This window comes from Haliotis asinina, chromosome 6, assembly GCF_037392515.1.
Source record: "Haliotis asinina isolate JCU_RB_2024 chromosome 6, JCU_Hal_asi_v2, whole genome shotgun sequence".
Lineage (NCBI taxonomy): Eukaryota > Metazoa > Mollusca > Gastropoda > Lepetellida > Haliotidae > Haliotis > Haliotis asinina.
In genome coordinates, this window is record NC_090285.1 from 54,198,843 (window position 1) to 54,217,190 (window position 18,348).

Genomic DNA, 18,348 nt, shown 5'->3' on the forward strand with positions numbered 1-18,348 from the left:
CTTAAGATGAAGTACATTCTTTTACATGACGTCACACGGAAATGGCGTCACCACGCCATTCTTGTTTGTTTCAGTTCAAGCAGCCGTACCTTTGGTAACCGTACGTCAGTTGTCATTGTCTAGTACGTCAGTTGTCATTGTCTAGTACGTCAGTTGTCATTGTCTTGTACAGTTTCCCTTGGTGCAACAAGCTCAGATAGCTCACTACCTCTGTTAGTTATCTCATGTGTTTTATAATCAACGTTTATTGAAATAATAAAGAGAAGATGTCCATCCTGATGAAACTTTCCATCATTTGCTTCAACGGTAACGCGCATCTTAACGCAAGACGGCAGGCATATCACTAGAACATCTTTGAACCCAGGAGGATCGTAATTTTGGTCATAGACAACATCGGACTTTCTTATTTGTTTTGGGTCTTAGATTATTCGTAGGTTAGTGTTAAATTAAGCACCCAAGAAAGGACATGCAGTTCTCTCTTACCTCATATACAGAAAGAGGCCTCCTATTTGATGAGATAAAAGAAGCTGTTAAGTCTCTTAGCAAAAATAAATCCCCTGGTCTCGACAAATTACAAGCGAGCATAATATAAATGCAGGTGATGTATTCATTAATTACGTATGTAAACTGTTCAGTCATATGATTAAATCTCAATATGCTCCTTACAAATATAGAATTGGAATGGTAATATCAATAAACAAAGGTAAACATGATGAAAACAACCCTAGAAACTACAGGAGTATCATACTTAAATCTTGGCTTTGTAAACCATTTAGAAAGCTCTTGCTCAAACGAAAAGAAAATAAATTGTTCAGATCAAACCCGAACGTTCCTGATAAGGTACAATTTGCATTTCGAAAAGAACATGGTGCCACTATGTGTGTGTGTATACAATACTTTAACCATAGAGAGTCCCCTGTCTTTACAGCCTTTCTCGACAATGCAAAAGTGTTTGACAGAATTTGGCACGATGGTTTATTCAATAAGCTTCATGAACTTTGTATCAGAGGAAATACTTGGAAACTGTAACATACTCTCTGGCAACTGGCATGTGAACACCCTAATTACAAATATTGTGTTCAATTTTTTGTCTAAATATCATGCAGAGAGAAAATATCAAGAGAGTGTGTTTTTGTAACAAACATTTGGCTGTGATTTCCATTGTGTTTCTCCACCGTGCAAGGTTAATACAACAACGAAATGATTTCTTTACATACTTAATTGATACACTTAATGTTGAAACTTACGCATTATATCAAATGCAAGATGAACAAGATATGTTGTCATTTCTCTTTGGAGCAAGAAGCGAGTTTTGTAACTCTATAGAATCAACACTATGGGAAAACATTCTGTCACGCGTTTCTTTGCATGTATATGACCTGAAACTCCACCTTGCGAACTATTATACCGAATGATTTTCTTCCTGTCATAAACTTCCGTACATATGATTGTAAACATCCAGTTGTTAATATCCATGTTCATGTTGCAATGACGTGATGTTCTTGTTTGAAATAGTCGGTAACTACTGGGGGGAATAGACTCCAAAAAAATGCAAATTGTCCACTTCTTTGGTTTATTTAAGATCCCACTTTTAAAACAAACAAAATGACATTTGTCACGGTGAGTGATAAAAATCGGAAATATTCAGTGAATGTAACAACTAGAAGACATTTCATTGAGCAAGACAGTGAGTTTCGAACTCAACTATTCATCATGAAGAAACGTAACACATGGAGTGGAAAATATGGGAGTTATGTCCCTTGTACAGTTACTATTTTTGTCATTTTACCCAAGAAGCAGTGATGTCATCAGATAATGCGTAGCAGGCGAAAATGACGACCCCTCAGACTGCGACTGCACGAATTAGTTCAAAGAAACAAACCCTTGAGGACGCTTATTCTCCTCCAGCAAACTTTTTAGAGATCGATGTTTGTACTCCTCAAACCCACGGAATAGGCAAAAAGCGGTATACCGACTATGAAATGCGTTTACGGGTAAGCAAACGAGTCGACTCATTGTCATTGTGATCGGGCAATGACGGAAGTATGCAACCGAGAAATTGTTTGAAGTATTAGTATTATTCATCCTAGTTGGGTTTGATATTGATGACAGCTTACTTATTCACCGAAAAATTGTAAACGTGTTTGTTAGTTATTATCTGGCTTTAGAACTATACCCAAATCTATTTTCATCGATAATAAATGTCAATGTAGTTGTGCTCCACCCCCTTTTTCTTGCCTTCTCGTCTGGCATGAGATAACTCCACTTGTTATTGTGTCGTTGATACAGGTGCGTGGATATTACTACAGGTGACAGTTTAGACAGTGTGTTCATGTTTTGCATTATATTTGTGGAAGAAAATGATTATTTGTGTTATATTTTCATCACTGTTTTGTTTAATACTGAATCACACACTGTATTCAACATGTGAAATGTACCCCAAGGTATATGTACCCAAAATATATAAGTGTAATGTTTCAATGGCAAGATGCTTCATTATCCATGTAAGAAATGTAACTTGGGTTACAATTGGTACCCTGAACATGTTTGTCATCTATTTTGTGTTAAATGCTCTCTATCAGCACATTTACAGAATTGCTTTTATGTTCATGTAATTTTCTTAATGGGAGTGCTATATATAGTATAAGCTAACCTTCATTACTAAAAGATACAAGGTAATTGGGGCATGGATGGACATAGGGCATGTTGTGTTTACAGATAACATTCTGAACTAAACTTGTAAAAGGTCCATTGATATTGAAGATATGTGCCTATGTACAGATAGAGGGTTTTTGGTTATTTCAGTCTCATAATCTGTTTCTTGCGCGATTTATTTTTAATTCTGAGGGACTAAAATAGAAATGTCATGAAAAAGAACAATACTATTATTGAAAGACTGTTACCATAGTTACATGTTGAACCATGTATGGTAATGGTAGGATGAGTAATCTTTCAATTTCCCCCCTTGGGTTTTATAGTCATGTTCTTAGCCATATGCCAGAAATCTATGAACTTAAAACAAGAATAATTTGAAATGAATAGCAATTTTTAACAACATAGCAAACTATTTTCCCAAGATCCCAAAAGACCTTGTACTTGTAGACTGCAGAGCCCTAATGGTGTAATATTCTCTGTAAATTAATGAATAGTGTCATACTTATCATAATCTAGGTTAGGTGTGATACGTGATAATGGCAATTTGAAATTACCAAATGACACTACTGCTGAGTGTGTCCACACTCCGCAATATTCCAACTATATGGCAACGAACTGTAAATAATCGAATCTGGACCAGAAAATACACTGATCAACAGCATGATCATAATTCTGCACAATTGGGAACTGATGACATGCGTCAACAAAGCTAGCGAACCTGACCACATCATGCGGTTAGTCACCTCCTATGACAAGCATAGTCACCTATGTGGCAAACATGGGTTGCTGAAGACTTATTCTAGTAATTTCTACCCCAGATCTTCATGGGTCCCGCATGACACTGAACTATCACTGTGCTATCAAACAAGTTACAGATGATTTATGTCTGTCATGATATTGATCATATTAATGTAATAATCATCATTCATGTCATACACAATTACAACTGACTTCTTCATAGATGTCTTCTAACCTTAGGAGTGATTCATGGTTATAGATTGTCCCATCATCATCGAACCCATGAAGGTACGTGTTAGAATTGATCTCCTGCAACTCAGGTAGTTAGGCTCACTGACTTGGTTGACTACATGTTACGATACAGTCTCTTCCCACAGAGGATACATATCATATCTTCCTACAAACCTCTGTTCTAATATGGCCATATTTCCCTTTTCTCATAAAATCCCCTTGTGGCAAAAATTTGCAATACAAGTTATCTCCCGTTTCTTTATCCAATCAGAACACTCAGATCCAACTTGACTAATCCAAGCAAATGTGGGGCCACATATATCCCTCCTCTGTCGGCGACTTGTGTTGATGTGACACACGAGAAATTTAATACCTAGCTTGTCCATTGTCAACAACATGAACAAGGGCGATGGAGACGCCATTGAATCGCTATTACATTGCTTGACTTCTGTCTAGAAGAAAGATTTGCGCATCACATTGGGGAAGAGGTTCTAGTTTTCCTGAAGCATACAGAAAGTACCAAGGCCTTACAACTGTTTTTGAAACAATTGCACTGATTGCACTACTAAATCTAATTGCAACCAATCATGAATTCTGAACACTCGCACCATGATATTGACGTATTAGAGCAGAAGTACGCAGGAAGATATAACTAGTATCCTCTGAGGGAAGAGAATGGTCACCATATGGTATTATGATGATGATGATGATGATGATATCTGGTGGATGATATCTGATGATTATCTGGTCCAGACTTGATTATTTACAGGTCGCTGCCAAAATGCTGGAATATTGCTAACCAAACCCACCAACCCTTCTTCAACAATAAGAAGGTTTTATCCGTAAAAATTTCATGTTAACGATCTCCTAGTGTTGATCTGATGCATGGTAAATAAGGATGTTGATGTCTATGTTCAACATCTGTGTTTACTATAAACAAAGTAGAAAGTGAAAAACAAATGACTGAAATTTTCCTAGCAAGCAGTGTTAGTGTTTTCTTCCTAGTGGTGATGTTAGTACTGTTACCTAGCCTGACCAGTTGTCATGGTCTTACACACGAAATTGATGAATGACATGACCATGACAGTCATTAGTTCATGTTGTTACGCAAGTTGTCCATCAGCTGATGGTTATTGCCACAAGGGACAGCTTCAACATGTGAGATGTGTTAAAAATGTGCTTGGGTGGACTGTAAAATTTGTATCATTGTGTGTGTTGGGGCAATTTTCGGTTGCATTTTGATAAGATTTGTTTCTGAGAACACTGATACTGGTCATGTCTGAACAACTTTCTTCGGCTGACAAGACAGAGAAAATGGAGCTTTTTCTAATCATACAGCCTCAAAAGTCAAACTCGGCATATTTTAAGTAGAAAGGAATAAACAGGTGAAACAATTAACACTTTCCACAGCCTGTGGGAAATACTGCTATATAACCTATTAAGCTCTGTCATCTTTTTGTCATCCAAGAAGTTTGAACATTTCCTTTGCCCAGTTTTCCAATTTTGTCAAGTGAACGTTGTATAGATGACTGCAGTGGGGTCGTCTGGTGTTTAAAGTATTTAACTTAAAGTCACCATTTGTATCTAGTGCCTCATATTTTCTGAAACATTATTCCTGATTGGCTTATTATGACTTCCTGTTAGCCGTTTCCTTGGTCAACGAAAACTACCGGTAACACAGAACCTCTTATGTGATGTATTGTTACTATGGTTTCCAAAATTTGTCACATGAGGGGAAAAAACGCATTCAGCTATACCATTTATGCAATGTAGAAATGCAGTGTTTGACAAAGCTTGGACCAGAATTCATGCGGGTTGTTCTGGGCGTTAACAAGGGAATTTCTGTACAGTTTTCACCAATGTTTAATGCTCCACCTTAATTTGCCATGACCATGTATTCTTTATCATGTCAATGGGAGCAGATGAGAGCATTCATCTTACACAATTTGTAAGATGCACGATGTAACTTTGGAAGAGAAGACTGTCTTCAAGGACATTGAACTGCAATATAGAAATTAAATCCTTTTTTTCCCTTGTGCAATAGCCATGATGACAATTAATTTCATATCAGTGATTCTGTTTTAATGTGACAATTCATTAGCCAAGTTTGACATTGTTTTGTTAAAGCAGTGCTGGTTTATTGAACAACGAGGTCAGGACTCGCAAGTGTTTATGGGAATGTTAGTGTTCATTCATGTGCTCAGTGCTGTCTGCAATAAATAATTGTGATCCCTATTTTTAGTGCAATGTATGTGGAGCAAACCCTGGCACCTGCTCAGACTTTTAAAGGTTCCTATTGCCCATTCTTGTAGAAGGAGGGGCGATAGGGTAGGCCAGTGGTTTTATGAACGCCCAGGTTCGATTTCCTACATGGGTACAGTGTGACGCCTGTTTTGGTGTCCTCACCTTGATATTGCGTGCATATTGTTAAAATGGATGTTAAACTAGACTCATTCACTTTAACAAAACATGACCTTGTGCAGTGGAATCCTTAAATAAGGATCTGAGTCTGTGCCAAACCCTGTGTCTTTACTAGTCCGTACTTAGCTCATGCCATCATGTTTAGTACATTTTAGAACTGTTACATGATCATTGTAGCAGAGTTTACTAGACTTTGATACATGATGGTCTTATCATGGATAAACGGTAACACTGTAGCAGATCTTATCCAAAGACTCCTGAAAAGAATTCTAACCCTTTTGACTTGTTCAATGAAGTTTTGATAAATGTCAAATAACTTTCTTTTCAGACAAATCTACCAGTATTTAAGTTAAAAGAATCCAGTGTTCGACGTCGTTACAGTGATTTTGAATGGTTGAGAAATGAGCTGGAACGTGACAGTAAGGTAAGTTCAGGCCTGAAATCATTATACTACAGTTTGCTGCAGACCACAATGACCATTCAGAAAGATGGAACAGACATAGTCAGTGCTTTATACCTTACATAGTGTTTGATGGCATTGAATTATGCTGAATAATTCATGTTTAATGTCTAGGGCCTCTTACCACAGTACCTGTGAAAGTCTGGGTTAGAATATTGGTCTTCAGTCACCCATGCTTGTCATAAGAGGCAACTAATGGGATTAGGTGGTCAGGTTTGCTAGCTCAGTTGACGCGTCATTGATTTCCCAATTGCACAGATTGATGCTCATCCTGTTGATCACTTCATAAGTTCATTGTAGGATGAATTTACTGTAAAATCATTTATTTTCGCGCGGCTTAATTTTCTCGGAAAGAGAAAAAATTGACTAATTTTCGCACATCATCAAAGTACAGAAATCACGAGAGTATAACACAGGAAACTGTAAACTGTAAAGAAAACACTGACCCTAGCTGTCGTCCTGTCACCTGCCTAATTAGTTGGGGAAACATGGGCTTTCTGCTACGTTGAGACACGCAATGGAGCACTGAAGAATCCATGTTGAGATTTGTGGAAGAAATCATTGACCCATATGTGACCTCGACCTGTGACACGCTCAGCCAATCAGCTACTCAGAAAGCTCTGTGCACGTGTACCAGTATTGTCAAACCACTACATGCGCAATGGATTATCCAGACCTACGACAACATATCCAAGGATTTAATCCAAAGCGGATTCCGCCAAGCTGGACTTTTGGACTAATTCACTAGTAGCAGGTGACCTGACATTTTTAATTTAGTAAAGTCGTGTGTATCGTGTCAATCAGAGACACTGCAAATGACATGTGTTGAATCAACTATTTAATTTGTTTTTATGTATCTTTTTGTTTCACTGAGTCATGAATGAATGAAGTGTACATGTAGTCAAATCACTAGAGTCAGTGCTCCGAAATCCGTACGGTGTCCTAAGTTCCGTACACTTCATATAAATAAATATACTGAATAAACCCTTGCCTCGATGTTTTTGTTTCAAGCCGATTACTTTTCCGGGGATTCCTGGTGTTATTTATAGCACGCAATCGGTCAACTATCACGTGATCACACGAAAGATTTAATTGGTTAATTTTACGGTCGCCTGCGCAGGCTCGTTCTTTTTGCTCGCACCCGAGATTACCAGAAGCCACGCCCTCGTATCCTTGGACACCTGTTGATTGATAACGGTATGTACATAAAGTGAACACAGACACTTGAATACTAACTAAAACGACCCGTTTGAATAGGATTAGATTATATTAACGGTTAAGGAACTTTCATACAGATGAATGAAACATTTTTGAAAAAAAGAAGTGTACGGTTTTAGGCGGCCGGTTGTGGCGAAATAAAAATACCTTCTCCTAATATCGTACACTATTCTCTAGCTTTAATTATCATGCATTTGGTTATCTTATTGAAGAACGTACAGGTAATTAGTGTAAAATATGGTTGACAGATGCTCCATTAGAATCTGAAAATGAAATTGAATACTAGCAAATTTAAGGCATATTTATTATACATCAATGTTCTTTTAACGAAGACAATATATATGCTATATTGCAGATGGCAATGCCGATCAAAATTAGAGAGCAAGAACTGCATGGGAAAATCTTTACGGGTGTTGATTTTGGAAAGATCGCTATCAAAAACATTCTAATTGACGATGTGTATTTCGAGTCAGAGGCTGAAATTATAAAGGAACTGCTTCTGCACAGCATGGACAACATGTTTTACGGAAATGCTGTGGCCCTTGTAATTTGCCATATACTAAAACACCAGCAGGAGATACACGGTGAAATGTCTATGATGCACCTTGCGCGTCAGGTCTTGTATTATATACAAAACCATTATGATCTCCAACAGGATATGAAAACCATTATGGAAGTTTTACAACACTGTGGTTGTTACTGAAATAAATGAATATCTTGTTCAGTCATGAAGCTTTTGGTCTTTTTATCAGAATTAAGCTACTATTGTTACTTTTCTAGATGGGGAAGAAAAGAACATATACAAAAGCGGACCTTCAAATGGCAATTAACGATGTACATATGGGCATGTCGTTCCGGAAGGCGGCCAAAAAGCACGGTGTGCCCGTCATGACCATATCAGACCGCGTCACAGGAAAATCTGAAGGCGACTTGCATCTTGGGCGTCCACCAACCATCTCCGCAGACCTTGAAAATGACATTGCTAGAAAACTGAAATTAGCTGCGTTGCAGGGTTTCGGAATTACTCGACGTCAGTTAATTATAAAGGTGTCTCGAATTTGCAAACAGCTGGGTATTAAAAATCCATTTAAAGGGGGTATTCCTGGCAAGAAGTGGATAGCGGGCTTCCTAAAACGTCACCCTGACGTGAAGCTCAGAACTCCAGTGGCGTTATCCACAGTGAGAGCAAGGATGTTGAACCCCATCATCGTGGACAAGTATTTTGAAACTTTAGGTGGTATCATAGATACCCTAGGTTTAAGCCAGAAACCACAATTAATCTGGAACATAGATGAAACTGGGGTCCCTCTGACTCACCGGCCAGCGAAAGTTTTTGCTGAAACCGGCGTCAAAAACATTCCTGTCCGAGTCGGAAATGACCGAGACCGAGTTACGGTGCTGGCCTGTGTTAATGCCACAGGGAACACCATACCGCCAATGGCCATTGTGAAAGGGAAAACCCAAAGAAGTTTGGGTGCCTATAACACAAAACTCGGTGTTCCAGGTACTGTGTATACATACCAGGAGAGAGCATGGATGGAGGATCAGCTGGGGGAGAGATGGTTTGAAGACCATTTTCTCAGGTATTGCGGCTCAGAGACCCCAGCTGATCATCCTTGACAGCCATTCATCTCACGAGATGCTGGGTTTTCTGGAGAAGGCACGCGAGAATAATATTACAGTTCTCGCGTTCCCTCCCCACACGACCCAGTGGCTCTGTCCGCTAGATAAAACTGTATTTAGTTCGTTTAGTAGGGAATGGAGCTTTGGATGTTCGGAGTATATGAGCAGCAGCCCCAACAACATCGTTTGTAAGTGGGAGTGGCCGAGGTTATTCAGAGCTGCTTATGACAAAGCATTCACCGCCAGCAACATTATCAGTGGCTTCAGGAAATGTGGGATATTTCCCTTCAATCCCACAGCCATCCCCAGATCAGCCTTTGCACCATCTCAACCATTTGATAAAGCTTCCACATCAAACTCCAAAGTAGCCAACCCTGAAACCCCCGAAACTGCCAATGATGCAGTTACACGTAAAGTTGCAGCGACTCCCGATCAGACACCATCAACATCCGCTCCGCATGAGCCTGACCTTCCTGAGGGAGCAGAGGTCTTGACAGCTGAGGAATTTATACTCTCTGTTCTCAGTGGAGACGTCCCTTCTTCATTTGATGAATCTGGCAATATGATTGTAGAGATTGCAAGTGATGAAGGGATGTCTCTTAGACAACTGGAGGCAGTAAACAAGGAATTTTCTTTGCCTGAAACTAAAACTTCAGAAGGCAAAGTCAATCCCAGAAAGCTGACCTCACACAGAATATTGACAAGCGATCATATCATTGAAATGAAAAGAAAGAAAGTTGAGCAGAAACGGAAAAATGAAGCAGAAAAAAAGGCCAGAAAAGAGCAGAGAGAACTTAAACAAAAACTTAAAAAGAATGATAATTGATTCTCCCACAGTGACTCAAAGTGTGTGTAAAGTATGATGACGAGAACAAATTGCTCTGTTTTATCGTTTGGGATAAAAATTATTATCATCATCATTCATGCCTCCACGGTTTCATTTTGTACATGTATTTCACTCGTTATTAAATAATGTATGATACGAATTTTGTTTGTGTGAACACAAAAGCTACCTATAGCGAATTATTTCAAGTTTCGCCATGTCATCATTGGCAACAACACTATTACAGCTCCTTGATTAGTGGGTGGGCATATTATCCTGTCAGTCAATGAAATATCTATGCACGCCCCCAAGAGAGACACTGTGCGCTTTATTCACAAACGCTTACAAAGTGCAGTACAAAACATTGTTTTTGTATAGAAATTCAATATTTGATAATATATAATTCACTACACTAGCTGTGTGTACGGTATTGAGCACCCTGTACGATATTGAGGGGTTAGGTGTACGGTATTACGGTGAATCCGTACGGCATTAGGGGCCTATACGTTTGCGTAGAAAATTTAACAGGGACGATAAACTGAAACCCATATAATGAACCGGTTTCTATGTTCAGACTCCCCATTGGATAAGCTTCATTCTGGTATACGACGCTCCCAAACTGGTACTGCAAGTAAGCGGCGCATTCGTTTGACAACCTAGACCGTACGTACTTAGGAGCACTGACTCTAGTAATACAAAACTAAAACTCAAAGCTCTTTGTTTGTTTTTATGTTCACAATTTATCATAATTATTCGCGGAGGTTTTATTTTCGCGGATAATGTTTTTACACGAAAAGCGCGAAAATTAAACCCCTGCGAATAATAATGATTTTACAGTACACTACATCCGATTTTCTCTGCGTCATGTCACGTGTTGCGTCCACAAAAACGCAAACAGTACTTTTTTCATTAAGACAATACATTACATGCAAATTTTGCATGTGTTGTGATCCGATTGCAATTTAGATAGGTAGGCCTCCTATTTTTGACGCATCACGAATGAATTCACAGGGGGAATTCCCCTGATGGCATCATTCCAAGAAGCTTGTTTGAGTGGCATGTTAGAAGTTGAGGTGTACATATAGGACAAATTGTTCAAGATAACAACTTCTTTATTGTGTGAGTGCGACGTTTCAACACAGATTCTTGTACCCTTGTCAAGCAGGACTCCTGCTTGACAACGTAACAAGAATATGTATCGAAACATGGCACCTACTGAGTAAAGAAGTTGTTATCTATAACAATTTGTCCTATTCATTCCAAGAAGTTATTTCCCCAACGTAACAATACATAGCAATTAATATCAGTGAACAGTCTGTGACCGTATCTGAAAAAAAATCAAAAGGCACTGGCTCATATCACAGATGATCGCAACGTAGTATAAGTCCAGCCTTACTCTTCCTACAGATGGCTGTTACTACTGCAGCAAATGTGTCCTACCTCCGTTTGGCTCAAATTTTCTAACAGTGTGAACTATTTTTACTCTCAAGTGCTATCTAACATACACATTTTCCATGGTTATACATGATGTGAACCAAAGGGGCAGCAGATGGGCTAGTCATGCAAGGTGCCATAATTAGATGTGCGAAACTGTCCTCTTTATTCATGTTAGAAGTAGGTGTGGTGGGGTAACTTAATGGTTAAAGTGTTCACATGTCACACTGAAGACCCGGGTTCAATTCCCCATATGTGTACAAAATTTTGAAGTCCATTTCTGTGAATCCCTGCCTTTTCTCTCTCTCTCATCATGATATGGCTGAAATATTGTCGATGACATTAAATATTAACTCACTCACTTTCTCTCTCTCTCTGCACACACACTCACTCACTCACTCCTCACTCCTTACTCATGTTGTTAGGAACCTGATTTTGGGTGGTATGTTCTATATCAACCTGACTGGGAAGTATATAACCTCACGTCTTATAACTGAAATGTTGTCAGGGGAACCACATCTCTGAAATCTAAGCCTGTTGCCATGTGACATAGTATTGTTTGAACTAATATATCAGTTCCCATGATTGAAGGGAATTGGCCTTTTATAGGATTGTATTTGCAATAATGGGTAATTGCAATCTGTACCACAATATGTTACAAGCATTCTTTCATATCTAATCATGGTAATTTGATATAAACCTTAATCAGTAGTATTAAATAAATAATTAATGATAGTGCACCCATCGTGTCGATTGCTCCATGCACAATGCATGGTCAAAGTTCCCAAGATTCAAATTGCTATTATTTGTTTGTATTACAAGGGGATCAGCATAGTAGTTGGAACAGTGAAACAAATGCATGTACAGTACGTGATGAGCGTTAACTTAGACCAAACCTACATGTTCTCATTGTTTCATTTAATACACATAGCCCCTTGTAATACAAACTGATAATAGTGATTTGACTCTATGACCATTTGTTCAACAACTTTTATCCTAAGTTGAATCAGTGGCAAGGTAAAATTATGAGGATTTGTTATCTTAATGTCACTGTATTCAGTGTACTCTTTTGTTTTATGCGAATTTTCACTGCAAACAGACCGTAATCACTATCACGTTTTGTTTCTGGACAGCAGGGCACATCCATATTTAGAAAATGACTTCTAATATGTCTTGCCTGTTATCCATGTGATTTTACCTGTGTTAGTGTTCTCTTTTCAGATTGTTGTTCCGCCTCTACCAGGCAAGGCTCTGAAGAGGCAGCTGCCTTTCCGCGGAGATGATGGCATATTTGAGGAGGACTTCATTGAAGAGAGACGGAAAGGACTTGAGATATTTGTCAACAAGTAATGCCCCTCGAATTGTTTTGTACAACTCTTGTCTTACATTAACAGGGGTCGTCAGGTATCCTGAAAATTAAGCACTCACACATCATGCCGAAGACCCATGTTTGATTCTTAAAGTGGGCAGAATATGTGAAGCCCGTTTCTGTTGTCCCTTTCTGTGATATTGCTGGAATATTTGTGAAAGCAGTGTAAAAGAATATTCACCCTTTCATTCACAACAGACAGTGATCATTACAAATGTTTGTATGGTTTGTGAAGTGATAGTAAGAATGCACCTCATGTGATTTGAAAACCCAGCTCCATGTTCCAGTTGGGTAGGCAGGTTTATCTCTGCTCTGATGCTCCATGTAAACCAGATGAACCTAATAGTCCACATGTGGTAATATGCAGTGCTTGTTAGAGATTGTTTTAATCTAGTTTCTTTGATCTGCTTTAATCCTCTTAGTTGAGCTGAGCTGAAATGAACAGTGTTATGGTTTGGTGCCTCTCATAAAAATAATACATCTCAGAACCGGATGAGATATCAATGTCGCAAAATTTTAAAGGTGGGAAAATGTCTCATTGTACTGTTTTTGCTAAATCAGTCATAAAAATAAACTCAATCAATCAATCAATCAATCAATCAATCAATCAACTGTTATTTTTCTGTTACCATTTCAGAGTGGCCGGGCACCCGCTAGCTCAGAATGAGAAGTGCCTACACATGTTTCTTCAAGAGCCAGTCATAGATAAAAACTATATCCCAGGCAAGATCCGACCAACATAGAGTCTGATGGCTCCCGCATATTTGGTGTGTCACATCCATCAGACTTTGCACGACTTAACAGTTTGCGCCAGAAGTGGAGACAACATCAGGATTGTAGAGGGCGCACGTTTCTGATTTACAAATGTCAAGACCAAATCATCATGGAATAGTTCATCTTTTCTATCATTTGCTTGGTCAAAAAAAAATTTAGCTTTCAATATTTGTCAACATGGATTTGATGGAAATGTACTCCAGGTAGTATTGTGTCTTGGCATTATTGTTTTAAATAAAATTAATGGAGAGTAATGTGGTTGTATGACTTGAAAGCCTATGAAATGAAAGGTGTGACTGTTTTGAATATTTTTGTACATTAAAGGTATACCTCCCCTTTAGGAAATCTTGTTAAGTACTTCATAGCCAAGATGAATGTGAACTTTGTTAATCACACTGACAAACAGGTTTTATTTATTAAGAAATGGCAAGTCATTATTGTTTTTGTGTTGGTTATCAATGGTTATGATTGAAGATATTAACTTTCCTTTTTCTGTACTACAGGTTAAACAACACAAGTGAGGCTCTGAAAAGAACGTTTTCTTTACAGCTATTTTTTAAATCTGAAACTCAGGATTAATATTGAGAAAATGTTAACTTAAATAACTTCTCTATTTTGTCCCAGACATCAAATCCAGATTGAGCGCTCAAACAGGATAAAATTGTAGTATAGTAGTATGTTCATTGTGCTCAGATTTTCATGAAATAGGGTCATTTCACTGTCAGAATTTGTAAGTAAAAAAACCCCAAACATTTTATTGTTATACAGACTTCCTGTCAAAATTTCAACATTTCATTGGTGGTGTTAATTGTCTTTATGCCATTCATATGAAGTAGGTGTAGTTGTGTTTTACATTCTATTTCATGATTTTGTTAGAGAATATAAACTTACAAGTTAACCGATTGGTTGTGACAACAAGTTCCAAAGATACACCAGTCTCACATTCAGCAGTATGGGGGAATCTATGGTGTGACTTTCATAACAAATAATAAGTTATAGAGTATTTAGAAGAGGAAAATGTATTGTCCAAAATTATGAAGTTATGGTATTTTTTGCAAACCTGTTAGGTTATTATGCATGTACAATGGAAGCTGTCAAAACCAGCATCTGTCCAATCCGGCAAGTTGTCAACACTGGCATAAAATCTCAGTCCCGTTCGTGGCTTGTACATTTGTCTTCAGCTCTACAATCCAACATGTTGTCTAAAGTGGATTATTTCTTCAGTCCTGATGAGTGCCGGTTTAGACAGCTTCCACTGTATATGTTATAACAAGAGGTCAGAGGTCGGGTAACCTAGTGGTTAAGGTGCTTACTCATCTCGCCAAACGCTGTAGTTTGAGTCCCCACATTTTGCTGGAATATTGCTGTTAGCAGCGTCAAACTAATACTAAACAGAATATTACCAATAACTACAGGGATATTTGCTTTTTTTATGGATTGAATATATGGGCATGTTAATGTAGTGTAGACTTAATTCTAATGTGAGGATTTATAGCTGTACTAAAATCCCAGCTTCATTGTATTATACCTTTCTCTGCAGCTTTATTAACTTTGTATATATGACAGAAAGTCATGAGCGAGGTTACTTATCTGTACACACTAAGGTACTTGAATCAGTTAGAGATGTGAACAGAGGTCAGAATCATTAAATAATTTTTTTGAAAGTTGAAAATTTAGCACAGCTTTATTCATATGTTTTTCACTAGTTAATCAAACTTTCATCAGATAAGTGTCTGTAATCTATAAATTCATTAATCACATCTGCACCAGCCTTTACATTTATTTTATGTTTTGAATTCAGAAGCAGCCATCAGTTGTAGCCAAACTATTTTCTGTAGGTATTGGAACAAAATGAAAGCTGCATAAAACTGTTTTTGTAACCTTCTTAAGTGCTGCATAGCTGAAGCTGAAATTAGTCAATGGTTTGATATCTTGTCAGAATATAAAATAGTCATGTTGGAGGTAAAGCAGTATCAACTTTGCTGAAATGTCACTTTAGATTGAACTTAAGCAAGCATTTGGTGATATGTTACTTAACATTATTGTCTCGGGACAACCCTGTATGAGATTATCACATGTATAATGTGCTAGAACCATTATTGTTCTGTTCTGAATGCTTTCCAGGATTTCTGTAAGGGTATTAATGACCTGTTACTCAACTCTTACATATGAAGAAATACTTGATACACCTGGTTGACTTGGTTATCTGTTATCAAAAGGTTAGTTCTTTGGGCGAGTTTGAGATTGCACTCCTTTCATGTGTATTGGACAAATGTAGATATATGTGTAATGTATGCTGGTAACCATGGATACCGACCCAGTTAACATCTTGATGGTGATTGGTTGTTGTACATAACTTTGATAGGCTACCAGCATGTTAATGTAATTGTACACTGTATATGTATTCTTTGTTTTACCCGAAAGTGGCTTTGTCTCATCACTGTCAAGTTTCATTTCATTATAAAATAAGATGTCAAAGTACAAAGTAGTCATGATGTGAGAAATTTTAACATAAGGAATTGCCCATATATTTTGAGGTTACACGTGATACTTCTTGAAAAATCTTAAAGCTGTCAGAAGCTTCTTTGTAAAGACTTAGTAATCTTTTTTCTCTGTTGTATCAAATTTGAACTAATTTAATTTTTCAGCCAAGTATTCCTTTTAGATACACCATTTATATTAAGTGTTGATTTTTTAAACTGGTGAGGTAAAGCCATGTGATGCTTTGTAGAAACAACAGTCGTCTCATACTGCAGTAAGCTGTCAGATAATTAAGTCTGCTTATATTTTATCTTCAGTGTTTCCATTAAATTTTTATTGTTTCTTATAACAGAAGAAATTCCTGTGGAACTGATCAATTCAAGTACCGGTTTGTAAATGAGTGTATTTTTGCATTTGAGTATGTTCATATTTGTTGGCAAAAATCCTCCACAATTACAAAGGAGCTGTATTAGCACAAGTAAACCTCCTGTCATGTCCTATATGTGCTGAATAAATCATACCATGTACACCCTAGTTCTGTGCTGAGATTCAGCTGGATGTTAACTAAGAACAATTTCTGATGGTAGAAAATAGATAAGTGGTTAAGACCTGTGAAGATTGGAGTTAGAATTGGCCTTCAGCAACTCATGCTTGTTATATGTGGCAACTAATTGGAACATATGTTAAAGAAAAATGTGTGACTACATTGGGCCTGATTGGCTGAAGTGTATCTTTGTGACGCGATTCGTACAAATGTACTCATCAAACGGAGATACTGGAGGCGCTCATGCCATTTTTTGACAATTTAATTTCCTCTTTTTATATTTTCATTCACATCATCCAATAACTTGACCATCTGTCAATGACTGTAGCAAATTTTGTTTAATTATTTTCGCAAATAACAATTTTAGACGTGTTTTTGTGTGACATGCAGAATTTCTCTCTCTCTCTAATCAGGCAGTCACGCGTACGAGTGACCCCCTCTCCGGTAGTCACTTGTACGCATAACGGGAGACCGTCTTGCATACACGTTACGCCCCATATTAGTATAGGAAATCTCTCTTATCTTCCCCCACGAAAGAACCACAAAAAAAACAACAGAATGGTTCTAGTTAGTAACTCTAATCCCATGCACATGGAACTCAACGCCATTGTCAGCAAAACGCTTGCACCTGTTAAGTGGCTCAGACATCTGCCTAGACATTTTCCCCCTCACCACATATTGCTGCTTACCGCAAAAATAAAACTCTTAAGGATCACTTAGTCAAAGCCACTTTGACCTATCCCGGACAACTACCACAAATTAGTGGACAGACAGTCAAATTCGTCGACGATATGTGCCACAAAGCGAATTGCAAAATCTGCAAAATATTAAGCAACAGTGACACTTTCACCAGTTCAGTCACCGAAAAAGTCACCCTTTCGCCTTACCTAATTTGAACGTATGGTTAGGCTCGACAACTTCATGGACACATCATTTTATCCCAGTTGCATAGATCAATTCTCATGCATTGATAACTGGATTATCTTGGCGTATTATTTCCAGACCACCTAGTTCTATCAGGTGAATGCTGCTTCCATGGTGGACTATTCTGATTCTTGTCATTGTGGATGTAACCCAACAGTTTGTTCCAAGTCCAGATTTTCTTGATGTCAGGCATTAGTTTATGATTGATCATCAGCATGTAGGCTAAGCGTTGTCTGCAGTTTGCAGAACTGCCTTCCTTCTGAATGCCAGAATCTGCAGACTGCTGATTATGATGCTTGGTATGTCAGCATTGTACCCATGTTTAATGGTTCAACTAAATTGCTCATAGAAGGCAATTCTGCTTATCATAAGTGGCGACTAACGGGATCGGGTTGTCACTGACTTGGTTGACAATTGTCATCGGTTCCCAGTTGTGCAGACTGGTGCTCATGCTCACTGGATTGTCTGGTCCAGACTCGATTATTTACAGACTGCCACCATATACCTGGAATATGGCTGAGTGTGGGGTAAAACTAAATTGCTAACAAATTCCTCCACAGTACCTCAATAGGTGACTAATGCAATCAGGTGATCTGATTCAAGTAGGTTACATACAGACTACCTTCATGGAAAGTTGCAGAGTGTATTGTTAT

General features: G+C 38.1%; 1 protein-coding gene across 1 annotated transcript; it reads left to right on the forward strand.

Annotated features, from left to right (window-relative positions):
• Window positions 1-1,791: 1,791 nt before the first annotated feature.
• Window positions 1,792-16,754, forward strand: LOC137286307 (sorting nexin-12-like). The gene is made up of 4 exons (XM_067818084.1): window positions 1,792-1,994; window positions 6,374-6,469; window positions 12,825-12,949; window positions 13,610-16,754. The coding sequence occupies exons 1-4, from the start codon at window positions 1,833-1,835 to the stop codon at window positions 13,713-13,715; spliced, it is 489 nt and encodes a 162-aa protein (XP_067674185.1). The 5' UTR covers window positions 1,792-1,832; the 3' UTR covers window positions 13,716-16,754.
• The last annotated feature ends 1,594 nt before the right edge of the window (window positions 16,755-18,348 follow it).

Coding starts and splice junctions, on each gene's coding strand:
- LOC137286307 (XM_067818084.1), top strand. CDS start 1,833: ATGACGACCCCTCAGACTGCGACTGCACGAATTAGTTCAAAGAAACAA. Junction 6,470..12,824: donor AGCTGGAACGTGACAGTAAG/GTAAGTTCAGGC, acceptor TTCTCTTTTCAG/ATTGTTGTTCCGCCTCTACC. Junction 12,950..13,609: donor CTTGAGATATTTGTCAACAA/GTAATGCCCCTC, acceptor TTACCATTTCAG/AGTGGCCGGGCACCCGCTAG.